General features: G+C 41.6%; 2 protein-coding genes across 6 annotated transcripts in view; both read right to left on the bottom strand.

The window, feature by feature from the left end:
* The window catches only part of matk (megakaryocyte-associated tyrosine kinase), a 39,397-nt gene extending 29,447 nt beyond the window's left edge, over positions 1-9,950 (bottom strand). The window contains exons 1-4 of one of the 4 annotated variants that reach the window (XM_072914584.1): positions 9,762-9,950; positions 9,663-9,683; positions 7,156-7,189; positions 5,184-5,300 (exon numbers count right to left, since the gene is read on the bottom strand). In XM_072914584.1, coding sequence (XP_072770685.1) covers positions 5,184-5,300; positions 7,156-7,189; positions 9,663-9,683; positions 9,762-9,949 — 360 coding nt within the window. In that variant the 5' untranslated portion in view covers position 9,950. Of the gene's footprint in view, positions 1-5,183; positions 5,301-6,811; positions 7,083-7,155; positions 7,190-9,662 lie in introns of all 4 variants that reach the window. The other 3 variants (XM_072914586.1, XM_072914585.1, XM_061976277.2) reach the window with 3 other exon arrangements.
* The window catches only part of zfr2 (zinc finger RNA binding protein 2), a 69,375-nt gene continuing 51,380 nt past the window's right edge, over positions 9,927-27,921 (bottom strand). The window contains exons 14-19 of one of the 2 annotated variants that reach the window (XM_061976274.2): positions 27,566-27,740; positions 18,300-18,394; positions 18,105-18,200; positions 12,695-12,806; positions 12,523-12,620; positions 9,927-12,438 (exon numbers count right to left, since the gene is read on the bottom strand). In XM_061976274.2, coding sequence (XP_061832258.2) covers positions 12,271-12,438; positions 12,523-12,620; positions 12,695-12,806; positions 18,105-18,200; positions 18,300-18,394; positions 27,566-27,740 — 744 coding nt within the window. In that variant the 3' untranslated portion in view covers positions 9,927-12,270. The remainder of the gene's footprint in view (positions 12,439-12,522; positions 12,621-12,694; positions 12,807-18,104; positions 18,201-18,299; positions 18,395-27,565; positions 27,741-27,921) is intronic. The other variant, XM_061976275.2, reaches the window with a different exon arrangement.

Below are 27,921 nucleotides of genomic sequence, written 5' to 3'. Positions count from 1 at the left end.
AATATACACTTGCATACCTGCCAACTTTTGAAATCAGAAAAACCTAGTAGCCAGGGTCCAGGGGCCGCAGGCCCCGGTAGGTCCAGGACAAAGTCCTGGTGGGGGGTTCAGGGCCCCCCGACGCAAAATGATTACGGTATTAGCATTCAGACAGGTTAAAATGTTGCTAAAACCATCACTTTTCTATCAGTCACAGTGACTTTTCAAAACAAAAATATTACAGCAAAAATCATATGGGTTGATTGACATGTTTATTCTGTAAGCTAACTTCAATAGTTTGAAATTATTTTGACAGTTAATGCCAGTTATCCTGTCAACCTTTCACAAGACTTCAATTTGTTCATTGAAAGTATAAACACTTTTTACAGTAAACAAATGGTAAAACAGTACTAAACAATTCCATTAAAAAAAAATTGGTGTCATTATTAACTTTCTGTCCAAGCTTGTATAATCTACTGCCTTGTTCAATTGTAAAAAATATTCTGTGCCTAAAATTCACATTTCTATCACAATTATCATACTGTAAACATGGTAAGCTAACTTCATTAAAATTAATAGTCCTGTCAATAGCATGGAATTACAATTCAAATGTCGTTTTTTTGTAAGCCTTTCAAAAGAATTCAAAATATGAAAAATTTATGACAATTAATTTAAGCCATCAGACACTTGAAAAGTAGCACATCACATCTCTAATGTAATCATTTTAACTTTTCAACAGAAATAGCACTGCAAAAATATTAAGGACATACTTCTGTATTTTGGTAGTTATGCTGTCAACATTTAACAAGATTTCTTCAACTTGGACTTGAAAGCATAAATAGTATAAACACTTTTAACAGTATAACAGTACTAAACAATTCCAACAGATAACATTGGTGTCATTACCTTTTTGTGGCTAAAATCCAAATGTATTCTATCAGATTGATCATACTGCAAAAATGATATGGTAACTTTATGATAAGTTTACTTCATTAAAATGTAATTCAATAGCATCATAGAATTAAGAAGTAATAGAATAGTATGATAGTTATATGTTACTTGTTTTGAACATGTTATCGTTATCACAAATAAAAAGATATACTGTACACAGAAATTATTTTTGATTTCATTTATTGTTTATGTAATAAAAGATTTACTTAAAATTTTATGTTTTGTGAGTTTTTTTATGCTACGAACTGTACTTACCGGCGATGTAAACCGAAGGAGACATTTCCGTAATGAAAGCTGCAACACCTTTTTTAGATCCCATCATCACTGCAGCATTATCGGCAGCAAAGCAAACCAAATTCTACCAAGGAATTTCGTTTGAGTCAATTTCTGCCGCGAGTATTTTGTAAATGTTTTCGCCTGTGGAAGCCGTATTGCATTCCCTCAAAGACAGAAGTACTGACAATACTTTTCCAATGTCGTCATCGAAATATCGAACACTAGGTGCAATTGGCGTAGTTTTCACCCTTTTTGGAACGGATAATTATTCCCGGATAGGCTTTTGAATATTCTTCACGGAATGACTGCAGTTTTCTTTTCGGTTTAAGACTCGTTTGCCATTTTTCTCCGGCTGATTCCATGATCGTTCGCTCGTTTGGAAACAATGGGCAACAGGTGCCTCGTGCTTGGCAGCGGTGCTATAAATAGCCTCGCGCATGGCATTCGGAATGGCTCGATAGGAAGTTACGGGAAGCAGTGTCGATTGTCATTGTTGTTACGCGATTTCGTGAATAAAACTTTTTTTTTTTTTAAATGAATGAAAAACCGTATTTTTTATCACTGCAACCGTAACCCGGAATAGGTTGATGAAAACCGTACTAATTACGGGAAAACCGGAGTAGTTGGCAGGTATGCACTTGTTGATTTGCGGTAAAAAAAGAAGAAGAAAAAATGGCAGCTCAGGTGCCAAAATTTAGTAAAATTGCATTTTGTTTTATTTACAGTAAAAAACTAATGTAAATTTTACAGTAAAATTCTGGCAACTGAGCTGCCTTTTTTTTTTACCATAAAAACAGCGGTACTGTTTTTCCATTTACAGTAATATACACTACATTTTGAGGTGTAATTATTGTAACTTACCATATTTTTTTTACATTTTAGTTTAAAAAAAATCTACTAATAAAATGCATTTAAAAAATTGCGTAATAATAGTACCGTATTTTCCGCACTATTAGCCGCACCTAAAAACCACAAATTTACTCAAAAGCTGACAGTGCGGCTTTTAACCCGGTGCGCTTTATATATGGATTAATATTAAGATTCATTTTCATAAAGTTTCGGTCTCGCAACTACGGTAAACAGCCGCCATCTTTTTTCCCCGTAGAAGAGGAAGCGCTTCTTCTTCTACGCAAGCAACCGCCAAGGTAAGCACCCGCCCCCATAGAACAGGAAGCGCTTCTTCTTCTACTGTAAGCAACCACCCGCCCGCGTAGAAGAAGAAAAAGCGCGCGGATATACCGTACGTTTCATTTCCTTTGTGTGTTTACATCTGTAAAGACCACAAAATGGCTCCTACCAAGTGACAGGTTTCCGGTTCATGAAAAGACGCAATCTCTCCATCCGCACACGGACTACTATTTCGCAGCAACTGCCTAAAGACTTTCAAGAAAAACTGGCTACTTTCCGTGCATATTGTAAAAACAAGATAGCTGAAAAAAAGATCCGGCCAGAGACCATTATCAACATGGACGAGGTTCCACTGACTTTTGATATTCCTGTGAACCGCACTGTGGATACAACGGGAGCACGTACGGTGAATATTCGCAGCACAGGGAATGAGAAGTCATCCTTCACTGTGGTTCTAGCTTGCCATGCTAATGGCCAGAAACTTCCACCCATGGTGATATTCAAAAGGAAGACCTTGCCAAAAGAGACCTTTCCAGCCGGCGTCATCATAAAAGCTAACTCGAAGGGATGGATGAAGAAAAGATGAGCGAGTGGTTAAGGTAAGTTTAAGTTTACGCGAAGAGGCCGGGTGGCTTTTTTCAGCAGCTCCGTCCATGTTGATATACGATTCCATGACTGTTTTTTTGACATTCCTTTAGCGCAGTTAGATGCTTGCTTACAACACGGGGCGGCTTATAGGTGGACAAAGTTTTGAAATATGCCGTTCATTGAAGGCGCGGCTTATAACCCAGGGCGCCTTATGGTGCGGAAAATACAGTAGTTAATTTATCACCCCTTGTTATGTTTGTTTGCGATACCGTACCGTATAGCACTTTATTGTGTGTCATACTTGCCAACCGTCTTTCCGAGAGACTCCCGAAATTCAGCGCCTCTCCCGAAAACCTCCCGGGACAAATTTTCTCCCAAAAATCTCCCGGAATTCAGGCGGAGCTGGAGGCCACGCCCCCTCCAGCTCCATGCGACCCGAGTGACGTGTCGACAGCCTGTTTTCACGTCCGCTTTCCCACAATATAAACAGCATGCCTGCCCAATCACGTTATAACTGTAGAATGATGGAGGGCGAGTTCTTGGTTTCTTTTATGGGTTTATTGTTAGGCAGTTTCATTAACGTCCTCCCAGCGCGGTAACAACACACAACAACAGCAGTCAAGTTTTCGTCTACCGTAAAGCAGTTCGTCTGCCGTAAACAGCGATGTTGTGACACTTTTAAACAGGACAATACTGCCATCTACTGTACATGCATATGTGACAATAACATCTACGGCTTTTAGAGAGTGCAGTGCACAACTGCGCACACAACAAAGAGACGAAGCAGAAGAACGAGGAAGATACAGCCATGGAGACGACGACGACGACGAGTAAGATGAAGAAATATGCTTGTAAGTTCCAAGCCGCAGCTGCGATTGGACCTGCATAGCTTCCGGGAAGAAATAGTGGACTACCAAGTGCTTGTGAAGATCTTCCTCAGGAAGCAAGGATTGGCCGGTTTTGGGCCATGAAATGTTTTGATGAAAGCACTTTTGTGCGTGCCACACAGAAACGCATCATCAGAGAGGGTGTTCAGCATGGTTAGAAAAATAGTGACAGAGAATAGAACAAGAATGGACAATTCAACCCTTAACTCAACAATGAGTAGATGAGTGTTATGTGTGTGCATATGTGTAAATAAATGAACACTGAAATTCAAGTATTTCTTTTATATATATATATATATATATATATATTGTCGGAGGCAGATATTTACATATATCCGAATTTAAGTTGTACTTCTTTCATTTCTTAGTCATATTTGAAAACAGCTCGTGTTTTCCATTTCTTCTCTTGATGCTCTGTCAGCAAGTATACTGTGTGTGTTAACCTTGAGTTCTTTGGAATGTGTTTTGACTAGCATTTGTTTTGTCTACAGAGATGGGACGAGAGAGAGGGTGGTGGGATCGGGAAGACAGACCATTTTGGGAGGCGCAATAGAATGTTCTAGGGTTAGACTGGTCTCAATCAATGTATATTGGCAAAGCTTTGAAAATATACAACAAAATACCAATTCTGTCTCTGGTGGTTTTTCAACTCAGCTTTAAGTGTCGTAAAGAGCTTGGGAGCCAATTGTGACTTGAATTCCCTGGGAGGAACAACTGGTCCAAAACGCAATATATATATATATATATATATATATATATATATATATATATATATATATATATATATATATATATACATATATATATATGTATATATAGCTAGAATTCACTGAAAGTCAAGTATTTCATATATATATATATATATATGGATATATAGCTAGAATTCACTGAAAGTCAAGTATTTCATATATATATATACATATATATATATATATATATATATATATATTTATATTTATTTATATATGAAATACTTGAGTATTTCCTATATATATATTTATATATATGAAATACTTGACTTGGTGAATTCTAGCTGTAAATATACTCCTCCCCTCTTAACCACGCCCCCGCCCCCAACCACGCCCCTGCCCCACCACGACCCACCCCCCACCTCCCCACCGCCCACTTCCCGAAATCGGAGGTCTCAAGGTTGGCAAGTATGTTGTGTGTTCAAAGTATACAAACTTTCTCGAAAATATGGACTTTTGTCAAGGCTGAAACCCATTATTATTATTATTATGGAGAAATTTGCTTCACTCGATAAAACTTTTCGATTAAGAAGCAATCAAATTTGTAAATGGAGGTTCCACTGTAATAGTTGTTTTTACTTATACAGAAGACATCGATGTATGAACCCAAAATGTGAAAACGTACCATTATGTTGGTGTCAAGGATGGTGAGGATGTCACCTTTGCAGTATGCCAACTCCCCTGGTTTGGGCTTCCTGTGGTCTCCCTTGGCGACGCACTGCGTACCAGCGGTCCAGCTCATCTGCAGGTGAAACGTAACAAGTGTTTAGCGACAAAAATCACACTCGTTTGTCTTAAAAGGTGAACAAGTTTCATATTTGGCTGCAACACAGGCTTGAGTCGAAGTGTGTTTAGAATGCAGACGGGATTTATGGCTCTTTGACGGCAGCTGGATCTTGAGGGCGGCCATTCCTTATAAAGAGTTTATATTTATAAAGAATGTTTTGACAGTGACAACACTATATTTGAATTTTCCTTCACCTAAAAAAACTTCGTAAAACAAGAGCATTACAACAATACAGAAAACAATACATAAATACAAGTAAGAATACCATATATATATATATATGTATATAAAAAGTAGAAATACAAATTAGGAAATTGTCCCAACCTACCCAGTAGGGATGTGACTCTTACAACAACTCATGAGTCGATTCAGAATCGATTATCCGTTTAACTCAATTCTCGATTCAAAGCGATTCTCACAAGACATTATTTGGTATAATAATTGTAATAAAACCTTTGTGAGACAAGTTACGGGTTCCAAAAGCACCTCCTGGCTGCTGACGTGTGACGTAAACGTGCAGCAAGGAAGCACTGAGATGGCCTAAAGAACGTATTTTTAAAATTGGATTCTTAAAAAATATAAACAGTACAGGCCAAAAGTTTGGACACGCCTTCTCATTCAATGCTTTTTCTTTATTTTCATGACTATTTATACATGTACTTAACAAAAAAAGGTGAAGTAACGGAAAACATGAATTATATTCTAGTTTCTTCAAAAAAGCCACCCTTTGCTCTGATGACTGCTTTGCACACTCTTGGCATTCTCTTTATGAACTTCAAGAGGTAGTCACCTGAAATGGTTTTCACTTCACAGGTGTACTTGAAGCTCATCAAGAGAATGCCAAGAGCGTGCAAAGCAGTAATCAGAGCAAAGGGTGGCTATTTCGAAGAAAGTAGAATATAAAACATCCGTCCATCTATTTCCTACCGCTTGTCCCTACATGTGTTCATTCATAGTTTTGATGTGACAATCTACAATGTAAATAGTCATGAAAATAAAGAAAACACATTGAATGAGAAGGTGTGTCTAAACTTTTGGCCTGTACTGATATAGATATATATATATATTAAGGCTGAAACGACGCGTCGACGTCATCGGTTACGTAAATGTCGACGCCATTTTTGTGCGTCGATGCGTCGCATATTTACGTCACACTACTGTCATGGCGGATCGCAAAGCAGACGGTGCGAGCGAGGGGAAAAAAGCACGCCAAAAGTCATCAAAAGTGTGGGAGTATTTAAATAAACGGCCTAATAATGTTGTTGTATGCACACTGTGTCGAGCGGAAATGGCCTTTCATAGCAGCACAACGGCTATGAACGAACATTTGAAAAGAAAACACCCGACAGCGTTCTTGCCATCACCATCAACTAGTCAATCGTCCGCGTGAGTATACGTTGTCATCATTACACAAAAACATGAATGTGTCATTTGTATCTGCGTTGTAAATTCATAAACTAAAGCACCGTTTCGCTCTGAGAGGTGCGTTTGGCGTGCCTGTTCAGTGTTTACAAAGACGCGCTCATCTTTAACGCTGTGGAGAGGCGGGGCCGGCGAGCGAGCGGCGAGGTGGGGCGCGCCGGGAGCGACGCCGCATCCAATCTCCTCTCGCTGAAGAAAAGGGGAGCAGCAGAGAGAGAGGGAAGAGAGACTGGAAGGAGCCAGAGTGAAGCTGACGTGGAGCGAGAGAGGAGGAGAGACAGAGACAAAGGACGACGAGCGAGCGAGGAAGAGGAGCTGAAAAGCGAGGAAAAAAAGAGAAAAGAGTTGGAAGAGAAAATACTTTGTGTAAAATTAGAAGATTGTAAACCTGGCAAAGCCGTCTGGCGTTCAGTCTGTCGGTCCTGAAAGAACCCCACGGCACAAGACGTGTCACAAACGCTAACGTTAATTAGTTGTGCAAATACCTTTTACAACATTAACAGTTACATATACTATGTACAAACCAACAATTAACTTTCACTTTAATCATACTATCATTGTTGTGTTATTAAGCAAAATAAGCAATACTTTTACTTTTGTTGAAATGTTTACACTGTACACTTTTTTGTATTGGATGTTTAGCTTTATTTTTGCACATTTTAGCAAATAAGCAATACTTTTACTTTTGTTGAAATGTTTACTTTGTTACAGATTATTTTCGTTTTGCACTTTTTTGTATTGGATGTTTATCTTTATTTTTGCACATTTTAAAGCAAAATAAGCAATACTTTTACTTTTGAAATGCTTATACTATTGCAGAATATTAAGATTTGCACTGGATGTTTACTTTTATATTTGCACATTAAAAAGCAAATAAGCTACTTTTAATTGTGTTAAATGTTAAAAGTTTTAAATGTTTACATTGTTACAGAATATTTTGTCATGTTGTCAATGTTGACTGAGTGGCCATACTTTTTTTTTTTTTTGTAAATAAAAGCCATGCCTTTTGAAAAAACTGGCCTACATTTATTTTTTCATCTTCATTTTAAATAAAAAAAAAATCGGTAAAAGGAAAAATAATCTATAGATTAATCGAAAAAAATAATCTATAGATTAACCGATTAATCGAAAAAAAAAATAATCTATAGATTAATCGATAGAAAAATAATCGTTAGCTGCAGCCTTAATATATATATATATATATATATATATATATATATATATATATATATATACATACATACATACAGGTAAAAGCCAGTAAATTAGAATATTTTGAAAAACTTGATTTATTTCAGTAATTGCATTCAAAAGGTGTAACTTGTACATTATATTTATTCATTGCACACAGACTGATGCATTCAAATGTTTATTTCATTTAATTTTGATGATTTGAAGTGGCAACAAATGAAAATCCAAAATTGTGTGCAGGCGCCAAGTCCTGTTGGAACTTGAAATCTCCATCTCCATAGAGCAGGTCAGCAGCAGGAAGCATGAAGTGCTCTAAAACTTGCTGGTAGACGGCTGCGTTGACCCTGGATCTCAGGAAACAGAGTGGACCGACACCAGCAGATGACATGGCACCCCAAACCATCACTGATGGTGGAAACTTTACACTAGACTTCAGGCAACGTGGATCCTGTGCCTCTCCTGTCTTCCTCCAGACTCTGGGACCTCGATTTCCAAAGGAAATGCAAAATTTGCATGGTTGGGTGATGGTTTGGGGTGCCATGTCATCTGCTGGTGTCGGTCCACTCTGTTTCCTGAGATCCAGGGTCAACGCAGCCGTCTACCAGCAAGTTTTAGAGCACTTCATGCTTCCTGCTGCTGACCTGCTCTATGGAGATGGAGATTTCAAGTTCCAACAGGACTTGGCGCCTGCACACAGCGCAAAATCTACCCGTGCCTGGTTTACGGACCATGGTATTTCTGTTCTAAATTGGCCCGCCAACTCCCCTGACTTTAGCCCCATAGAAAATCTGTGGGGTATTGTGAAAAGGAAGATGCAGAATGCCAGACCCAAAAACGCAGAAGAGTTGAAGGCCACTATCAGAGCAACCTGGGCTCTCATAACACCTGAGCAGTGCCAGAAACTCATCGACTCCATGCCACGCCGCATTAACGTAGTAATTGAGGCAAAAGGAGCTCCAACCAAGTATTGAGTATTGTACATGCTCATATTTTTCATTTTCATACTTTTCAGTTGGCCAACATTTCTAAAAATCCCTTTTTTGTATTAGCCTTAAGTAATATTCTAATTTTGTGACACACGGAAATTTGGATTTTAATTTGTTGCCACTTCAAATCATCAAAATTAAATGAAATAAACATTTGAATGCATCAGTCTGTGTGCAATGAATAAATATAATGTACAAGTTACACCTTTTGAATGCAATTACTGAAATAAATCAAGTTTTTCAAAATATTCTAATTTACTGGCTTTTACCTGTATATATAATTATTATTTTTTATGAAATGATTAATCAATTTAGAACCAGGATAGAAACTGCAATTCGGATGTGAATGCATTTTCTTCAGCACCCCTGCTACCTGGTGTGTACTGTGTAGCTTGAAATACTTTACATATCCACATCACAAAAATGACTAAGAAATGCAAAACGAAACAAAAATCAGACAAGTGGATCCGAATGCTCCAACCTGTTTTTTTGACTCTGACTCACTTTCGAGTCCATTCGCCAGTACGGTGTGGTTAATCAAAACATCGTCCCCAGTGTAGTAGAATCTACACCATTGCAACCATGATAAATAACAGATTTTAAATTCATATTTATTATTTTCGTTACATTGTAAATGTGCACTGCATGTACAGTAAAGGTCATCGACTACATAGTAAATGTATGAAGTACACCTATAGATGCTTCTTAGAGTGCCTACCTTTTAGCGGTCCTGGGACACCTGTCAAAGGGAGAGAAAAAATACCTTCAACAAGCATACAGAGGCAGAGAGCTTAATGACCAGTGAATGTTTTATTACCTTAGGCAAGATGGACGGTGGACGGACGTCTTCCTCAGCAAAATGGACAAAATGTTACATTGTGGAAAGCAGCAGGACGTTCTTATCAGTCCGTCACAGCACTTCCTAAATATGCGCCTAAATGCGTCTGCTGCCAAATGACGCAACGAGTCACATGAAAGGTGCTTTTGTTTTTTTTGCGTCTCCATGACTGTTTATTTACATTCAAACCAATAATACAACTGTAAAGGACAAACTGGCTTAAAAGTGTCTTATAACACACCTAAACGGGCGAGGGAAGGGTAGCAACAGTTTTTTTTTTTCAATATTGACAGAAAATTTTTTAGAAATAAAATTGGTTGCTCTTAGCAACTAAACGTACATCATCCTCGTCTACTTTTAAACCAAATTGTTGCGCAATCGCCCCTTCCTCGCCCCCCTCCTTCAGTGTACTGCAAACCGCAGGTTGCTCAAAACCACAAGAGCAGGGGTTTTCCACGTAGATTTCTGGCAGCAGCTTCAAAAAAAAAAATAAAAATAAAAAATCAAGAAAGAAAAAAAGATACCTGGCTAAGCCAACTTGCGTCGTACAGAATGAAGATGAATAGATTTTTAGTACAAAGGATAAATAAACAAGTCTGGCCGGATGATATTCACTCTGAAATACATCACTGCATATTCAGTCAGACATGCTCCTAATAATCACTTGCTAAATATTTATTTTAAGGTGTTTTTTTACTTAGTTTCCAGGATTTTTAAACATCCATTCATCGCAGGTCTGATTGTGCCTCCTAGTCTGCAGTCGCCGGCCATAAACCTCCTTTTTTACTCTCTCACGGGCGGAGTCCACACCGCAGGGAAGGATGTCCAATTCGGATATTCTTGTCAAATCCGCTATTTTGATGCAATCGTTCACATTAGAAAACAAATTTGACCCGCATGCAGACATTGAAGTCACACGTGCTGCAGTGTTCACGGCTTCGGTTCTAGGCGCATTTTGTTGCAATTTCAAGGGTTTTTGTCAACATTTTCTGATCCGAATAATTGTGCGTAAAAGATGAATGAATTTTGGCGTTCACTGTTTGTGAGACATTTGCATTTTCTTTGACGGTTTTCTGCTCATTTGTCAACTACCGTAAATTCCGGACTGTAAGCCGCTACTTTTTTTCCCAAAGTTTTGAACCCTGCAGCTTATAGAAACTTACTGGATTTTTCTTTGGTGACGGTCATAATGCAATTTGTGCTATGGCGCCATCTTCTGGACGAGTTCGCTCATTGCAGGTGCTGCAGTGTCCTTCTATTTAAGTCCTTTCAAATGGAAGTAGAAGTGCCATTCAGGCTTTTAGCCGTCAATAGCGTTTTTACGCGTATTTTATTTTTACGCACCAACCGCGACCCTGAAATGGAAAGAGGGGAAGCAAATGGATGGATGGATTCTTCATTCATCAGTCCAATCTACGTTCGTAAGTTTCATAAAATAACAAACAATTCTTACTGACTAAGTTGTCCCACGTGTGATGTCTGTCCAAACATTCACGGGTGTCTCTATTAGTAATATTACCTTACAATTAGATTTTTGTTTTTATTGTTCCAGTTTCACAAATTCCTCAGTAAAATCACCAAGAGAGCTGATTAGAGAGCTAGCTTGCGCAGCCAGTGGGTCCATGACCATGACTTCTGTTTTGTTTGATTGGCCGTTTTACTGCCGTGTTTACAAGCACCATTTGGTAGCAAATAATTTAAATTTCTGTGTAAATACCTCATTTTGCGACGTATTTATCTGCAGCTTATAGTCCGGTGCGGCTAATTTAGAACAAATAGTATTTTATTTTATAATTTAGTGGATAGTCCGGAAAATACAGCATCTATTTTGGCAAAAAATTGTGATGTTTACCGCTATTTGATGACGTATTGGTGGGATAATTGCGACAGGGGCGTTTCGACTGCCGTTGCATTCGATACATATCCGATTTATATCTACACATGCATGGGTCGGTCGGATTTGAACATTTTGGAATTGCTCTGTTCACATTGACGTGAAAAAAAAAAAATCTGATTCAGGTCACATATGGGCCAAAAGATGGGGATTTGACCTGCAGTGTGAAAACAAGGCCGAACACACATTTACTATTACCTTAGGCAACCTTTGTTGAGTCTGGAGAGAAAAAAAAAAAAGGACACGACTGCTGCAGAGTTGCATGTGACTAATCAAAAGCTGCAGAGATATTAGTGCGCAGTTGAAATGAAATGGAATGATGCATACTGTGCACACTTCTACATCTGTAAGGAAAATGAGATCGGCCTCTGCACTCTGGAGCACGTGTGATTAAGATTGCTTCATTCCGATTACCGTATTTTTCGGACTATTAGTCGCAGTTTTTTGCGATTTATATGTTTTTTTCCTTCTTTATTATGCATTTTCGGCAGGTGCGCCTTATACTCCGGTGCGACTTATACTCCGGAAAATACGGTAATTCAAATTGTGACATTCTAACGGGGCGCTAAACTAACAAGCTGCACTTTTTGGACGTCAAGCTTTCGCAGTCTCGTCCTTCTTTTCCTTTTTGCCCTCCGCCTCGCCTTCGCTAGTGTCGCCCACGTCCCGTCTGCGTTTGCGAGCGCCGGTCTTGGACGCGGCCAGGGAGTCGATGCCGAGGACTTTGTGGATCTGACGGAAGGCGAGCAGCCGTAGCGCGTGCTGGAAGTCAAAGACATGGTTGTCACGACTCGGTTAGTGTTATAAAAAAAATAAAAAATAAATTGCATGGTGGGACATTCTCACCTGTGCGTTGGCGGTCAGGTACTCCCGGTCTTCGACCGTCAAGCCCTGCAGAGCGTCTGTGGGCTCCTTCTCGCAGGGGTCCCACAAGCCGGTCCCCTCTGTGGAATGACAAGACATTGTGACCATCCAGGTGTCAAGGAAGCTCATCCACACACATCCTGGTTAGTCAGACCTGACAGCAGGATGCCCGTGGCCAAGCATTCCAGCACCCTGCGTAAGGCCTCTCCTGGGCTGAGTGGGCCCGTCGCACTGCTGATCGCCTTCTCCACCAGCAGCTCCAGCGCCTGCAAGATGACAGGGTTCAACCATAGGGCCTAAAACAGGCCTTCCATGTTGCTTAAAAAGGTTCATTATGTCTTCTTATTCATATACTTTTCAAATGTTCTTGTAATCAGACAATATTTTCGGTATATCAGATGGAATTTTTGCCCGACGTGTTTCGACTGTCATTTTTAGTCTTTTTAGTCTTCTAGTTGTGGATCGGTGGAGGGAATACTTCGAAGACCTCCTCAATCCCACCAACACGTCTTCCTATGAGGAAGCAGTGCCTGGGGAATCTGTGGTGGGCTCTCCTATTTCTGGGGCTGAGGTTGCTGAGGTAGTTAAAAAGCTCCTCGGTGGCAAGGCCCCAGGGGTAGATGAGATCCGCCCAGAGTTCCTTAAGGCTCTGGATGCTGTGGGGCTGTCTTGGTTGACAAGACTCTGCAGCATCGCGTGGACATCGGGGGCGGTACCTCTGGATTGGCAGACCGGGGTGGTGGTTCCTCTCTTTGAGAAGGGGAACAGGAGGGTGTGTTCTAACTATCGTGGGATCACACTCCTCAGCCTTCCCGGTAAGGTCTATTCAGGTGTACTGGAGAGGAGGCTACGCCAGATAGTTGAACCTCGGATTCAGGAGGAACAGTGTGGTTTTCGTCCTGGTCGTGGAACTGTGGACCAGCTCTATACTCTCAGCAGGGTCCTTGAGGGTGTTGCCCAACCAGTCTACATGTGCTTTGTGGACTTGGAGAAGGCATTCGACTGTGTCCCTCGGGAAGTCCTGTGGGGAGTGCTCAGAGAGTATGGGGTATCTGACTGTCTGATTGTGGCGGTCCGCTCCCTGTATGATCAGTGTCAGAGCTTGGTCCACATTGCCGGCAGTTTTCAGAGCTTGGTCCACATTGCCGGCAGTAAGTCGGACATGTTTCCAGTGAGGGTTGGACTCCGCCAAGGCTGCCCTTTGTCACCCATTCTGTTCATAACTTTTATGGACAGAATTTCTAGGCGCAGTCAAGGCGTTGAGGGGATCCGGTTTGGTGGCTGCAGATGATGTGGTCCTGATGGCTTCATCTGGCCAGGATCTTCAGCTCTCGCTGGATCGGTTCGCAGCCGAGTGTGAAGCGACTGGGATGAGAATCAGCACCTCCAAGTCCGAGTCCATGGTTCTCGCCCGGAAAAGGGTGGAGTGCCATCTCCGGGTTGGGGAGGAGATCTTGCCCCAAGTGGAGGAGTTCAAGTACCTCGGAGTCTTGTTCACGAGTGAGGGAAGAGTGGATCGTGAGATCGACAGGCGGATCGGTGCGGCATCTTCAGTAATGCGGACGCTGTATCGATCCGTTGTGGTGAAGAAGGAGCTGAGCCGGAAGGCAAAGCTCTCGATTTACCGGTCGATCTACGTTCCCATCCTCACCTATGGTCATGAGCTTTGGGTCATGACCGAAAGGACAAGATCACGGGTACAAGCGGCCGAAGTGAGTTTCCTCCGCCGGGTGGCGGGGCTCTCCCTTAGAGATAGGGTGAGAAGCTCTGTCATTCGGGGGGAGCTCAAAGTAAAGCCGCTGCTCCTCCACATCGAGAGAAGCCAGATGAGGTGGTTCGGGCATCTGGTCAGGATGCCACCCGAACGCCTCCCTAGGAAGGTGTTTCGAGCACGTCCGACCGGTAGGAGGCCACGGGGAAGACCCAGGACACGCTGGGAAGACTATCTCTCCCGGCTGGCCTGGGAACGCCTCGGGATCCCCCGGGAGGAGCTGGACGAAGTGGCTGGGGAGAGGGAAGTCTGGGCTTCCCTGCTTAAGCTGCTGCCCCCGCGACCCGACCTCGGATAAGCGGAAGAAGATGGATGGATGGATGGATGGCTTCTTGTAAACCTTCCAGTTGTCTCTTTTTCACATTCTTCCTTGTGTTGAATGTCCTCCCTGTTTCTCCCATGAATGATTTTTTGCATGATTTTGTAAATGACATTGCATTTCTTGTCTTGTTCTATTTTGTCTTTTGGCTGTACAAGTAACTGTCTAGTTTTTGTGAGGTTTAACTGTTGTGTTTTGTCATGACCCGACGTATTGGTTCAGTTATTCCTCTCTGTTCTTTGATTCAGGTTATTCTTTGGGTTTCTTCTTTGTTCTCTTTTCCTTGTTGTTCCCCTTCTTTGATGGCCCAGGTTCGATATTTTTGTCAATTTTTGAGTGCCAACCAGGTACTCTTGACAGGTCTGCCTTGTTGGCCACGCCTATAAGAACAGCTGATAGGCAACACGTTACAGTGGTCAAGTGACCCTTCTGAAGAAGACTGCAGATGACAGCCCAAACAAAAACGACCCTAAATTTTTGTTTAGTACAGTAGCATCGCTAACCCAACAAGGGACTCCTCCCAATAGCTCCACCCACTCGGCAGATGACTTTATGAATTTCTTTAATAAGAAAATTGAACTCATTAGAAAGGAGATTAAAGACAACGCATCCCAGCTACAACTGGGTTCTATTAACACAGATACAACTGTATCTACGACGGATACTGCAATACAAAATAGTCTCTCTCTTTTTGATGAAATAACATTAGAGGAACTATTACGGCGTGTAAGTGGGATAAAACAAACATGTTTACTTGACCCGCTTCCTGGGAAACTTATCAAGGAGCTTTTTGTATTATTAGGTCCATCAGTGCTAAATATTATAAACTTATCACTTTCCTCTGGCACTGTTCCACTAGCATTCAAGAAAGCGGTTATTCATCCTCTGCTCAAAAGACCTAACCTTGATCCTGACCTCATGGTAAACTACCGACCGGTGTCCCACCTTCCCTTTATTTCGAAAATCCTCGAAAAAATTGTCGCACAGCAGCTAAATGAACACTTAGTGTCTAACAATCTCTGTGAACCTTTTCAATCCGGTTTCAGGGCAAATCACTCTACGGAGACAGCCCTCGCAAAAATGACTAATGATCTACTGCTAACGATGGATTCTGATGAGTCATCTATGTTGCTGCTTCTTGATCTTAGCGCTGCTTTCCATACCGTCGATCATAATATTTTATTAGAGCGTATCAAAACACGTATTGGTATGTCAGACTTAGCCTTGTCGTGGTTTAACTCTTATCTTACTGACAGGATGCAATGCGTCTCCCATAATAATGTGACCTCGGACTATGTTAAGGTAACGTGCGGAGTTCCTCAGGGTTCGGTTCTTGGCCCTGCACTCTTTAGCATTTACATGCTGCCGCTAGGCGACATCATACGCAAATACGGTGTTAGCTTTCATTGTTATGCTGATGACAGCCAACTCTACATGCCCCTAAAGCTGACCAACACGCCGGATTGTAGTCAGCTGGAGGCGTGTCTTAATGAAATTAAACAATGGATGTCCGCTAACTTCTTGCAACTCAACGCCAAGAAAACGGAAATGCTGATTATCGGTCCTGCTAAACACCGACATTTATTTAATAATACCACCTTAACATTTGACAACCAAACAATTACACAAGGCGAATCAGTAAAGAATCTGGGTATTATCTTCCACCCAACTCTCTCCTTTGAGTCACACATTAAGAGTGTTACTAAAACGGCCTTCTTTCATCTCCGTAATATCGCTAAAATTCGTTCTATTTTATCCACTAGCGACGCTGAGATCATTATTCATGCGTTCGTTACGTCTCGTCTCGACTACTGTAACGTATTATTTTGGGGTCTCCCTATGTCTAGCATTAAAAGACTACAATTGGTACAAAATGCGGCTGCTAGAATTTTGACAAGAACAAGAAAGTTTGATCATATTACGCCTATACTGTATATACCTTTATATACATATATACATATATATATACCTATACTGGCTCACCTGCACTGGCTTCCTGTGCACTTAAGATGTGACTTTAAGGTTTTACTACTTAGGTATAAAATACTACACGGTCTAGCTCCGTCCTATCTTGTCGATTGCATTGTACCATATGTCCCGGCAAGAAATCTGCGTTCAAACAACTCCGGCTTATTAGTGATTCCCAGAGCCCAAAAAAAGTCTGCGGGCTATAGAGCGTTTTCTATTGGGGCTCCAGTACTATGGAATGCCCTCCCGGTAACAATTAGAGATGCTACCTCAGTAGAAGCATTTAAGTCCCATCTTAAAACTCATTTGTATACTCTAGCCTTTAAATAGCCCCCTTGTTAGACCAGTTGATCTGCCGTTTCTTTTCTTTTCTCCTCTGCTCCCCTATTCCTTGTGGAGGGGAGGGGGGCACAGGTCCGGTGGCCATGGATGAAGTGCTGGCTGTCCAGAGTCGGGACCCGGGGTGGACCGCTCGCCTGTGCATCGGCTGGGAACATCTCTGCGCTGCTGACCCGTCTCCGCTCGGGATGGTGTCCTGCTGGCCCCACTATGGACTGGACTCTTACTATTATGTTAGATCCACTATGGACTGGACTCTTACTATTATGTTGGATCCACTATGGACTGGACTCTCACAATATTATGTCAGACCCACTCGACATCCATTGCTTTCGGTCTCCCCTAGAGAGTAAAAGTAAAGCCGCTGCTCCTCCACATGGAGAGGAGCCAGATGAGGTGGTTCGGGCATCTGTTCAGGATGCCACCCGAACGCCTCCCTAGGGAGGTGTTTCGAGCACGTCCGACCGGTAGGAGGCCACGGGGAAGATCCAGGACACACTGGGAAGACTATCTCTCCCGGCTGGCCTGGGAACGCCTCGGGATCCCCCGGGAAGAGCTGGACGAAGTGGCTGGGGAGAGGGAAGTCTGGGCTTCCCTGCTTAGGCTGCTGCCCCCGCGACCCGACCTCGGACAAGCGGAAGAAGATGGATGGATGGATGGATGGATGTTTTATATTCTAGTTTCTTCAAAATAGCCACTCTTTCCTCCGATTACTTTTTCGCACACTCTTGGCATTCTCTGGATGAGCTTCAAGAGGTAGTCACCTGAAATGGTTTTCACTTCACAGGTGTGCTTGAAGCTCATGGAGAGAATGCCAAGAGTGTGCAAAGCAGTAATCGGAGCAAAGGGTGGCTATTTTGAAGAAACTAGTATATAAAACATGTTTTCAGTTATTTCACCTTTTTTTTTGTTCAGTACATAACTCCACATGTGTTCATTCATAGTTTTGATGTGACAATCTACAATGTAAATAGTCATGAAAATAAAGAAAACGCATTGAATGAGGAGAAGGTGTGTCCAAACTTTTGGCCTGTACTGTATATTGAAACATTATCACACTGATAAATGTGACAAACCATGTTTGTTATTCCACAATCTGACCTCTTAAAGAAATAAATGTTGATACAAGTCAAGTGATGATGTTAAAGAATGGTAACAAAGGCTCACCCAGCTTGGCATCTTCCCCCAGGCGGGCACACGCTGACATAAATCACGGAGGATTCGAATGATGATCACACAGGACTGCAGACCGTTGGCACGAGCCTTCAGGGGAACCATCAATAAGGTGGGATTACTTCAACATCGCGGGCAGACATGGACTTCAGTCCACGACGACGCTACGAAGCATCTGCAGAGATGTACCTGAAACCATTTGGCGTGGCGCAGCGCGGCCAGGTGTTCCTGACATTTCTTCTCGTCCAGCAGGTCCGGAGGGTCTTTCTCTGCCGCCACGTCTGCTGGAGATAACGCATGCATGCTCAAAGGTTACAGCCAACCTGCAGATGCATCCTCGCTAAAGCAAGAGGTTTATTTTGCGCCTTTGTTTGTTCAGTCGAGGGTGAGAATGTGGTGCATGTACTCAGGAGCTACACTGGCTTTATGCTTTAACGTGGTGTTACAAATACCCTTTCAGACACACAAAATAGGCACATGCAAAAATAAGGTTGGTCAAACATAGGGCTGGGCGATACAACGATATCAATTTGTATCGTGATAGACAAGTAATCGACATCAATAAAAAAATGTTTTGAACCCTGCGGCTTATAGAACTTTTTGGATTTTATTTAGCTGACGGCCATAATGCAATAGTTTAAAAAAAAACAAGCGAACACACTGACTACCGTATTTTTCGGACTATAAGTGGTAGTTTTTTTTCATAGTTCGGCCGGGGGTGCGACCATACTTGCCGACCCTCCCGGATTTTCCGGGAGACTCCCGAAATTCAGCGCCTCTCCCGAAAAACTCCCGAAATTCAGGCGGACTTGAGTGACGTGTTGACAACACACAACAACAGTGTCTACCGTAAAGCAGTTCGTCTGCCGTAAACAGCGATGTTGTGACACTTTTAAACAGGACAATACTGCCATCTACTGTACATGCATATGTGACCCACCCATAATGTGTCACATGTTTGTGTTGATTTATGTATTTTATTTTGTGTCTCTCATAACATCTGAGCACTGCCAGAAACTCATCGACTCCATGCCACGCCGCATTAACGCAGTAATTGAGGCAAAAGGAGCTCCAACCAAGTATTGAGTATTGTACATGCTCATATTTTTCATTTTCATACTTTTCAGTTGGCCAACATTTCTAAAAATCCCTTTTTTGTATTAGCCTTAAGTAATATTCTAATTTTGTGACACACGGAATTTTGGATTTACATTTGTTGCCACTTCAAATCATCAAAATTAAATGAAATAAACATTTGAATGCATCAGTCTGTGTGCAATGAATAAATATAATGTACAAGTTACACCTTTTGAATGCAATTACTGAAATAAATCAAGTTTTTCAAAATATTCTAATTTACTGGCTTTTACCTGTATTGTGATACAGTTTTCAGGTATAACGCCCAGCCCTAGTCCAACATCAGAAAACACTTATAAAGGACCAATGTGAAGGATGTAGTGGCGCCTAGTGGTGAGGTTGCAGATCATCACATATTAAAAGCTTCCTGCACAATGCAACTAAGACGGTTATTGGAAAAAAAATAATCGTACTCAAAATGTCCATTTTGTTTCCCCCTAATAGTGCCGCTAATGTCCTGCACGCTGGTCCTTCAGCACACTTCAATTTGTTTGCAGGCAAATACAGTACAGAAAGTTATAAAAGAACATTTGTTGTTGGGGATTCCCTGGGTACTTTTTGATCTGATCAGTAGCTCGGTGCAAGAAGCTTGCTTCAGCACAAGCGATGGCTGCCTCTTTCAAACATGACACAACTACAAACGTGCACTTGATCATCTTGACGATGTCTTGAAAAGTGTGTGCAAAGAGACGACGGCGTTCCCCTTTGCAGACACTGACATCTCCCAGCAGAGAAGGCACAGTCACTGATGGCAATTAGTGTCATTAGTGTGAGGGTAACTGTGCCTTTCCTGCTCTGGCATGTACAGTAAATGTTTATGTCATGAAACAAACCGCCCGTGCATGCGTCCAAATTTGCCAAACAACAAGGACAAAAAAACAAAAAGGTACTTTTCGATATGACACCAATTTAAGATGAACATGTTTAGTAATATCAAAACAGTAGTGATGGGTTGATGAGGCGTCATGAAGCGTTTCGACACATTGCAAAACTGTATTGATACTGTGTCGATACTGTGTCACTAAATACTGACATCTGCTGGACATTAAAAATCCCTACAGGCAACCTATGGACCGACTCAACTGACACTGATTTTATAACCTAGTACAGTGGTTCTCAAATGGGGGTACGCGTACCCCTGGGGGTACTTGAAGGTATGCCAAGGGGTACGTGAGATTTTTTTTTAAATATTCTAAAAATAGCAAAAATTCAAAAATCCTTTATAAATATATTTATTGAATAATACTTCAACAAAATATGAATGCAAGTTCATAAACTCAGTGAAGCACAAGCTCAGGTTTGTCACTAAAATGTCTGTCAAAAAGAACTGTGAAAAGAAATGCAACAATGCAATATTCAGTGTTGACAGCTAGATTTGTTGTGGACATTTTCCATAAATATTGATGTTAAAAAAAAATTTTTTGTGTGAAGAAATGTTTAGAATTAAGTTCATGAATCCAGATGGACCTCTAATACAATCACCAAAGAGGGCACTTTAAGTTGATTACTTCTATGTGTATAAATCTTTATTTATAATTGAATCACTTGTTTATTTTTCAACAAGTTTTTAGTTATTTGTATATCTTTTTTTCCAAATAGTTCAAGAAAGACCACTACTAATGAGAAATATTTTGCACTGTTATACAATTTAATAAATCAGAAACTGATGACATAGTGCTGTATTTTACTTCGTTGTCTTTTTTTTTTCAACCAAAAATGCTTTGCTCTGATTAGGGTTAGGGGGTACCGTATTTTCCGCACTATAAGGCGCACCTAAAAACCACAATTTTTCTCAAAAGCTGACAGTGCGCCTTATAACCCGGTGCGCTTTATTACGATTCATTTTCATAAAGTTTCGGTCTCGCAACTTCGGTAAACAGCCGCCATCTTTTTTCCCGGTAGAACAGGAAGCGCTTCTTCTTCTACGCAAGCAACCGCCAAGGAAAGCACCCGCCCCCATAGAACAGGAAGCGCTTCACCCGCCCCCATAGAACAGGAAGCGCTTCACCCGCCCCCATAGAACAGGAAGCGCTTCACCCGCCCCCGGAAGAAGAAGAAAAAACGCGCGGATATCACCGTACGTTTCATTTCCTGTTTACATCTGTAAAGACCACAAAATGGCTCCTACTACGCGACAAGGATCCGGTTCATAAAAAGACGCAATCTCTCCATCCGCACACGGATTACTACCGTATTTCACAGCAACTGATATTCCTGTGAACTGCACTGTGGAACGGGAGCACGTACGGTGAATATTCGCACCACAGGGAATGAGAAGTCATCCTTCACTGTGGTTCTAGCTTGCCATGCTAACTTCCACCCATGGTGATATTCAAAAGGAAGACCTTGCCAAAAGAGACCTTTCCAGCCGGCGTCATCATAAAAGCTAACTCGAAGGGATGGATGGATGAAGAAAAGATGAGCGAGTGGTTAAGGGAAGTTTACGCGAAGAGGCCGGGTGGCTTTTTTCACACAGCTCCGAAGGCGAACACACCTTCACTAAGACGGGCAGATAGCGCCGGTCGACATTCGCCAACATCTGCCAGTGGATCGTAAATGCCTGGGCAGATAGTTTCGGTCACAACTGTGGTCCGAGCTTTCCGGAAGGCAGGATTCACAGAACTGCTGCACAACAACAGCGACACTGAATCCGATGACTTCGACGAGGCGGAGCCGGCCATTTTTGGATCCCACGCTTGCGCAACTTTTCAATTCGGACACCGAAGACGAAGAATTCGAAGGATTTACGAATGAAGAATAACTTCAGAAGGTGAGCGCTATGTTTATTTTGTGTGTTGTGACATTAACGTTCGAGCAACATTATGTTGCTATTTATTGCTCTACACCATTTTGAATTTTACTATGTTTGTGATTGCACATTTGCGTACATTTTGGGACAGAGTTGTTAGAACGCTGGTTTTCAATATATTATTAAAGTTTGACTGAACTATCTGACTGTTTTTTTGACATTCACTTTAGCGCAGCGTTTTTTTGACATTCACTTTAGCGCAGCGTAGGCGCGGCTTATAGTCCGGGGCGGCTTATTGGTGGACAAAATTATGAAATATGTAATTCATAGAAGGTGCGGCTAATAATCCGGTGCGCCTTATAGTGCGGAAAATACGGTACTTGAATTTAAAAAAAAATCACAGGGGGTACATTGCTGAAAAAAAGGTTGAGAACCACTGACCTAGTATATACAATAATATAAACCAAGTCATTGCATTTCATTTAGGGTTATTTCATAACTTCATTTAAATAAAAATATATTTTTTGTCTTTTTTTAGATACAGTCAATAAATAATGTGAACATGTATCATAACATGGAAATCTAAGAGAACGTGTTGTGAATGAGGATGCTTGTGGACCTGGAAATTATTATTTATTTATTTTTTACACATTTTTATTTAAAAAAAAAAACAGTTTTTCCAACGTATTCAATTTTAGACGCTTTCTCTTCTTAGTTATTATTTCTCCGGCTGTAGAAAAGACCCGCTCACAGGGCACAGAGGAGGCGACACAGTTGGCGTATCAATCACGTGACCAAAACAGCTCATGATCGGTCACGTGACTTTCTAAAAGCGGTACGCGCACCGACACAGGGTTTCGCTCTATGAGCTCGACGCATGCGCCGATGCATCGGTGTTGCCGGACCCATCACTACAAAACAGTGTTGTCTGCTAAAATTCAACAAAAACATGCTGGTGTGATTTTTAAGAAGCAGCTCGGCAACTCGATGATACATTTAGCAATTTCGTAAAACTGCCGAGAGGCAACTTTTTTCAACTTTCTGAAGCGGTAAAAATGCAACGACGGCCAAATGCTCCAGACGCCGAAATGATACAAGAAAAGCACCATGAAACAAATGCAACAGGAAAAAGCTGCTAATGCCAAAATAACTCCATGGAACAAAACTAATGTTAGCAAGGTAAGGTTAACTTTTGGCTGTAAAAATATGTTGATGTACAGTGGGGCAAAAAAGTATTTAGTCAGCCACCAATTGTGAAAGTTCTCCCACTTGAAATGATGACAGAGGTCTGTAATTTTCATCATAGGTACACTTCAACTGTGAGAGACAGAATGTGAAAAAAAAATCCAGGAATTCACATTGTAGGATTTTTAAAGAATTTATTTGTAAATTATGGTGGAAAATAAGTATTTGGTCAATAACAAAAATTCAACTCAATACTTTGTAATATAACCTTTGTTGGCAATAACAGAGGTCAAACGATTACTATAGGTCTTTACCAGGTTTGCACACACAGTAGCTGGTATTTTGGCCCATTCCTCCATGCAGATCTTCTCGAGAGCAGTGATGTTTTGAGGCTGTCGCCGAGCAACACGGACTTTCAACTCCCTCCACAGATTTTCTATGGGGTTGAGGTCTGGAGACTGGCTAGGCCACTGCAGGACTTTCAAATGCTTCTTACGGAGCCACTCCTTCGTTGCCCGGGCGGTGTGTTTGGGATCATTGTCATGCTGGAAGACCCAGCCACGTTTCATCTTCAAAGCTCTCACTGATGGAAGGAGGTTTTGGCTCAAAATCTCACGATACATGGCCCCGTTCATTCTTTCCTTAACACGGATCAGTCGGCCTGTCCCCTTAACAGAAGAACAGCCCCAAAGCATGATGTTTCCACCCCCATGCTTCACAGTAGGTATGGTGTTCTTGGGATGCAACTCAGTATTCCTCTTCCTCCAAACACGACGAGTTGAGTTTATACCAAAAAGTTCTATTTTGGTTTCATCTGACCACATGACATTCTCCCAATCATCCATGTGCTCTCTGGCAAACTTCAGACGGGCCTGGACATGCACTGGCTTAAGCAGGGGGACACGTCTGGCACTGCAGGATTTGATTCCCTGTCGGCGTAGTGTGTTACTGATGGTAACCTTTGTTACTTTGGTCCCAGCTCTCTGCAGGTCATTGACCAGGTCCCCCCGTGTAGTTATGGGATTTTTGCTCACCGTTCTCATGATCATTTTGACCCCACAGGATGAGATCTTGCGTGGAGCCCCAGATCGAGGGAGATTATCAGTGGTCTTGTATGTCTTCCATTTTCTGATAATTGCTCCCACAGTTGATTTTTTCACACCAAGCTGCTTGCCTATTGTAGATTCACTCTTCCCAGTCTGGTGCAGGTCTACAATTATTTTCCTGGTGTCCTTCGACAGCTCTTTGGTCTTGGCCATAGTGGAGTTTGGAGTCTGACTGTTTGAGGTTGTGGACAGGTGTCTTTTATACAGATAACGAGTTCAAACAGGTGCCATTAATACAGGTAACAAGTGGAGGACAGAAGAGCTTCTTAAAGAAGAAGTTACAAGTCTGTGAGAGCCAGAGATCTTCCTTGTTTGAAGTGACCAAATACTTATTTTCCACCATAATTTACAAATAAATTATTTAAAATTCCTACAATGTGAATTCCTGGATTTTTTTTCACATTCTGTCTCTCACAGTTGAAGTGTACCTATGATGAAAATTACAGACCTCTGTCATCATTTTAAGTAGGAGAACTTGCACAATCGGTGGCTGACTAAATACTTTTTTCCCCCACTGTATATTACTACCGTCACATGTTACAGTACACCTTAAGGCAGTGTTTTTCAACCACTGTGCCGCAGCACTGTGAGATACAGTCTGGTGTGCTGTGGGACATTATGCGGTTTCACTTATTTGGGTTAAAATAACCAGTAATTAAAATCTGCAAATAGTGTGCCGTTGTTGAGTGTCGGTGCTGTCCAGAGCTCGGCAGAGTAACCATGTTATACCATACCATATCGGTAGGTGGAAGCCGGTAGCCAATTGCTTTGTAGATGTCGGGAACACGTCGTGTGAGACGACGATGGTTTGTAGTGATCACAATATGCAGGCGACAGCCGGAGGCAGTGTGCAGGTAAAAAGGTGTCTAATGCTTAAACCAAAAATAAAAAAAAAGGTGAGTGTCCCTAAGAAAAGGCATTGAAGCTTAGGGATGGCTATGCAGAACGAGACTAAAACTGAACTAGCTTCAAAGTAAACAAAAAAACAGAATGCTGGACGACAGCAAAGACTTACTGTGGAGCAAAGACGGCGTCCACAAAGTACATCCGAACACATACTTGCCAACCCTCCCGGATTTTCCGGGAGACTCCCGAAATTCAGCGCCTCTCCCGAAAACCTCCCGGGACAAATTTTCTCCCGAAAAACTCCCGAAATTCAGGCGGACCTGAGTGACGTGTTGACAACACACAACAACAGTGTCTACCGTAAAGCAGTTCGTCTGCCGTAAACAGCAATGTTGTGACACTTTTAAACAGGACAATACTGCCATCTACTGTACATGCATATGTGACCCACCCATAATGAGTCACATTTTTGTGTTGATTCATTTATTTTATTTTGTGGTTTGAATTCGTTTTTGGAGCTGTCATTACACATTTATCAGTATTCACATTGGTCAGTAGGGGGCAGTAGGGCTTTTCTTCCCAATTGAACGCTATCACCTGCAGACCGGAAGTGTCTTGTCATTCTGATGAGCGCGACCAGTCTGAACTATTGAAACGTCCTGTGTGCTTTTTCCTCCTGTATAACAGGTTAGTTTTGGTGAATCAACTCACTGAATAATATCCATGTGATCTTTATAAGTTTAAGTACACATTCTGATGGTGGAGCCTAACTCTAAAGTGTTTGTGAGTTGTAGTTTGTAAATGAACACTGAAATTAAAGTATTTATTTTATATATATATATATATATAGCTAGAATTCACTGAAAGTCAAGTATTTCTTATACATATATATATATATATATATATATATATATATATATCTTAACCACGCCCCCCGCCCCACCTCCCGAAATCGGAGGTCTCAAGGTTGGCAAGTATGTCCGAACATGACAATCAAAAATGTCCACACAAAAAAAGATAGCAACAACTTAAATATTCTTGATTGCTAAAACAAAGCAGGTGCAAGAAATAGCGCTCAAATGAAGACATGAAACTGCAACAGGAAAATACCAACTAAACACGAAAAGCCACCTATAACCCCTTTGTTTCAAATGTTTGTTCCACTTGTGGCAGTCGGGCACCAGCATACCGTCTTTGACAACTTGAAGTGGCATAAAACACTGAAAGTGATTGTTCCTATAACCCCTTTGTTTGAAATGTTTTATGCCACTTCAAGTTGTCAAAGACGTGCTGTGAAATACAGCCGACAGGATTGCGCACCAAACACGAAGCAAGGCCAAAGCGCATGCATGGTGCAGGAGAACAAAGGACTTCTTTCATTTAAGGTTTGCGATAAACCATCAAACTCATTCGTTAAAAGGACTCTATAGTAATATAAAGTGAGTTTTTCTGGACATTATCATGCAAGAAAAGTTTATTTTTGGGACCGCGATCACCGCGTAATGATTTTTAAAAGGTTGCATTACAAACATTTAACTGTCCCATGTGATCAGCCAGTGCGATTGGAAGTCCATGCTCAATTATTGCCTCCGTAAATAAAACTTTGGCATTTATCACATCCAAAGAATCTGTTTGGGCGACGAAAAACGTTGAAAGTTTTCCACTTGTATCGCTAGCAACGGCATTAGACTTGTGTTTTTTTGTCCCAACGTGGTCTTTTACATCGCTAATTCCTCCGTGTCCGATCAAAAAATCTTGTCTGCACAAGGTGCAATTCGCGTAGTTTTCACCCTTTTTTTTTTTAATTAATGAAAAACCGTATTTTTTAATCACTGCAACCGTAACCCGGAATAGGTTGATGAAAACCGTACTAATTACGGGAAAACCGGAGTAGTTGGCAGGTATGATAGCGCGATACTATACTAGTACAACCCTAGTGCAGTGTAAACGGGGTCTAAAACAGCCCCTTGATGCACTCCTGTGGTAATTGGATTGAACAAAACACCTGAATTCAATTTGTGGCCCAATACTTGTGTCCATAATATTAGTAGAATCGCTGCATTGTGTGCATCTGAACAGTGGTCAACATACTGTATATGTGTTCTTCTTCGAGTGTGTGTTCTTGACATAAACACACACTCAGTGGCATAGAAAGGTCGGAGAGCCCGGCTTTTTGTTCCCATGTTGTGAAAAGTAAAGGATCATTTCCAGGGGCCTAAGTGTCTAACTGCAAATAAAACAACAGCTACGGGGAAAAATGAATGTGATTTTTTTTTTAAACAGGATAAAAAAGTTAGGGTGTCCAATATGTTGTGAAATTTTTAGGTGGCTAATGTGTGCAAAGGGCGGAGCGGGGGGGGGCGGGGTTTGTGCTGTGAGTGTATTCGGCCAACATGTGGTTCTCTGGTACTGAAAGCTTTGGCTTCTCTAACCTTTCTCAGCCGCTTTTCCTCCTGCCTGCTTGTCCTTCTCGGCAGCAGGGTCGTCCCTCATGAGCGGCGAGGTGAGAGCAACGGTCACCTGCATTACGGGCTCCTTGCTCGATAATATGACGATGTTGGCCTCCTCGGGGTGAGCCTGCACCTCATACTGATCTTCAGAAAATGTCTGCCGGTTAAAAGGACACTTGGAATTACTCACTACAGAGGAGGTGGGAGGGGCTAAAAAGAAAAAAGGCCTTATTCGGCGATGTTATGGGGCAAGTCGGCTTTAACACTTATTTGTTTCTTAATACAGTTCTGACAACAGTAGAAAATGTTACTTCAGAATGGACAGTTTCGGAAACCCC

The sequence above is a fragment of the Nerophis lumbriciformis genome, linkage group LG14 (genome assembly GCF_033978685.3).
Source record: "Nerophis lumbriciformis linkage group LG14, RoL_Nlum_v2.1, whole genome shotgun sequence".
NCBI classification, from domain to species: Eukaryota; Metazoa; Chordata; class Actinopteri; order Syngnathiformes; family Syngnathidae; genus Nerophis; species Nerophis lumbriciformis.
Note: the sequence above shows the minus strand (reverse complement) of the source record. Positions and strands in the feature narration are given on the sequence as shown.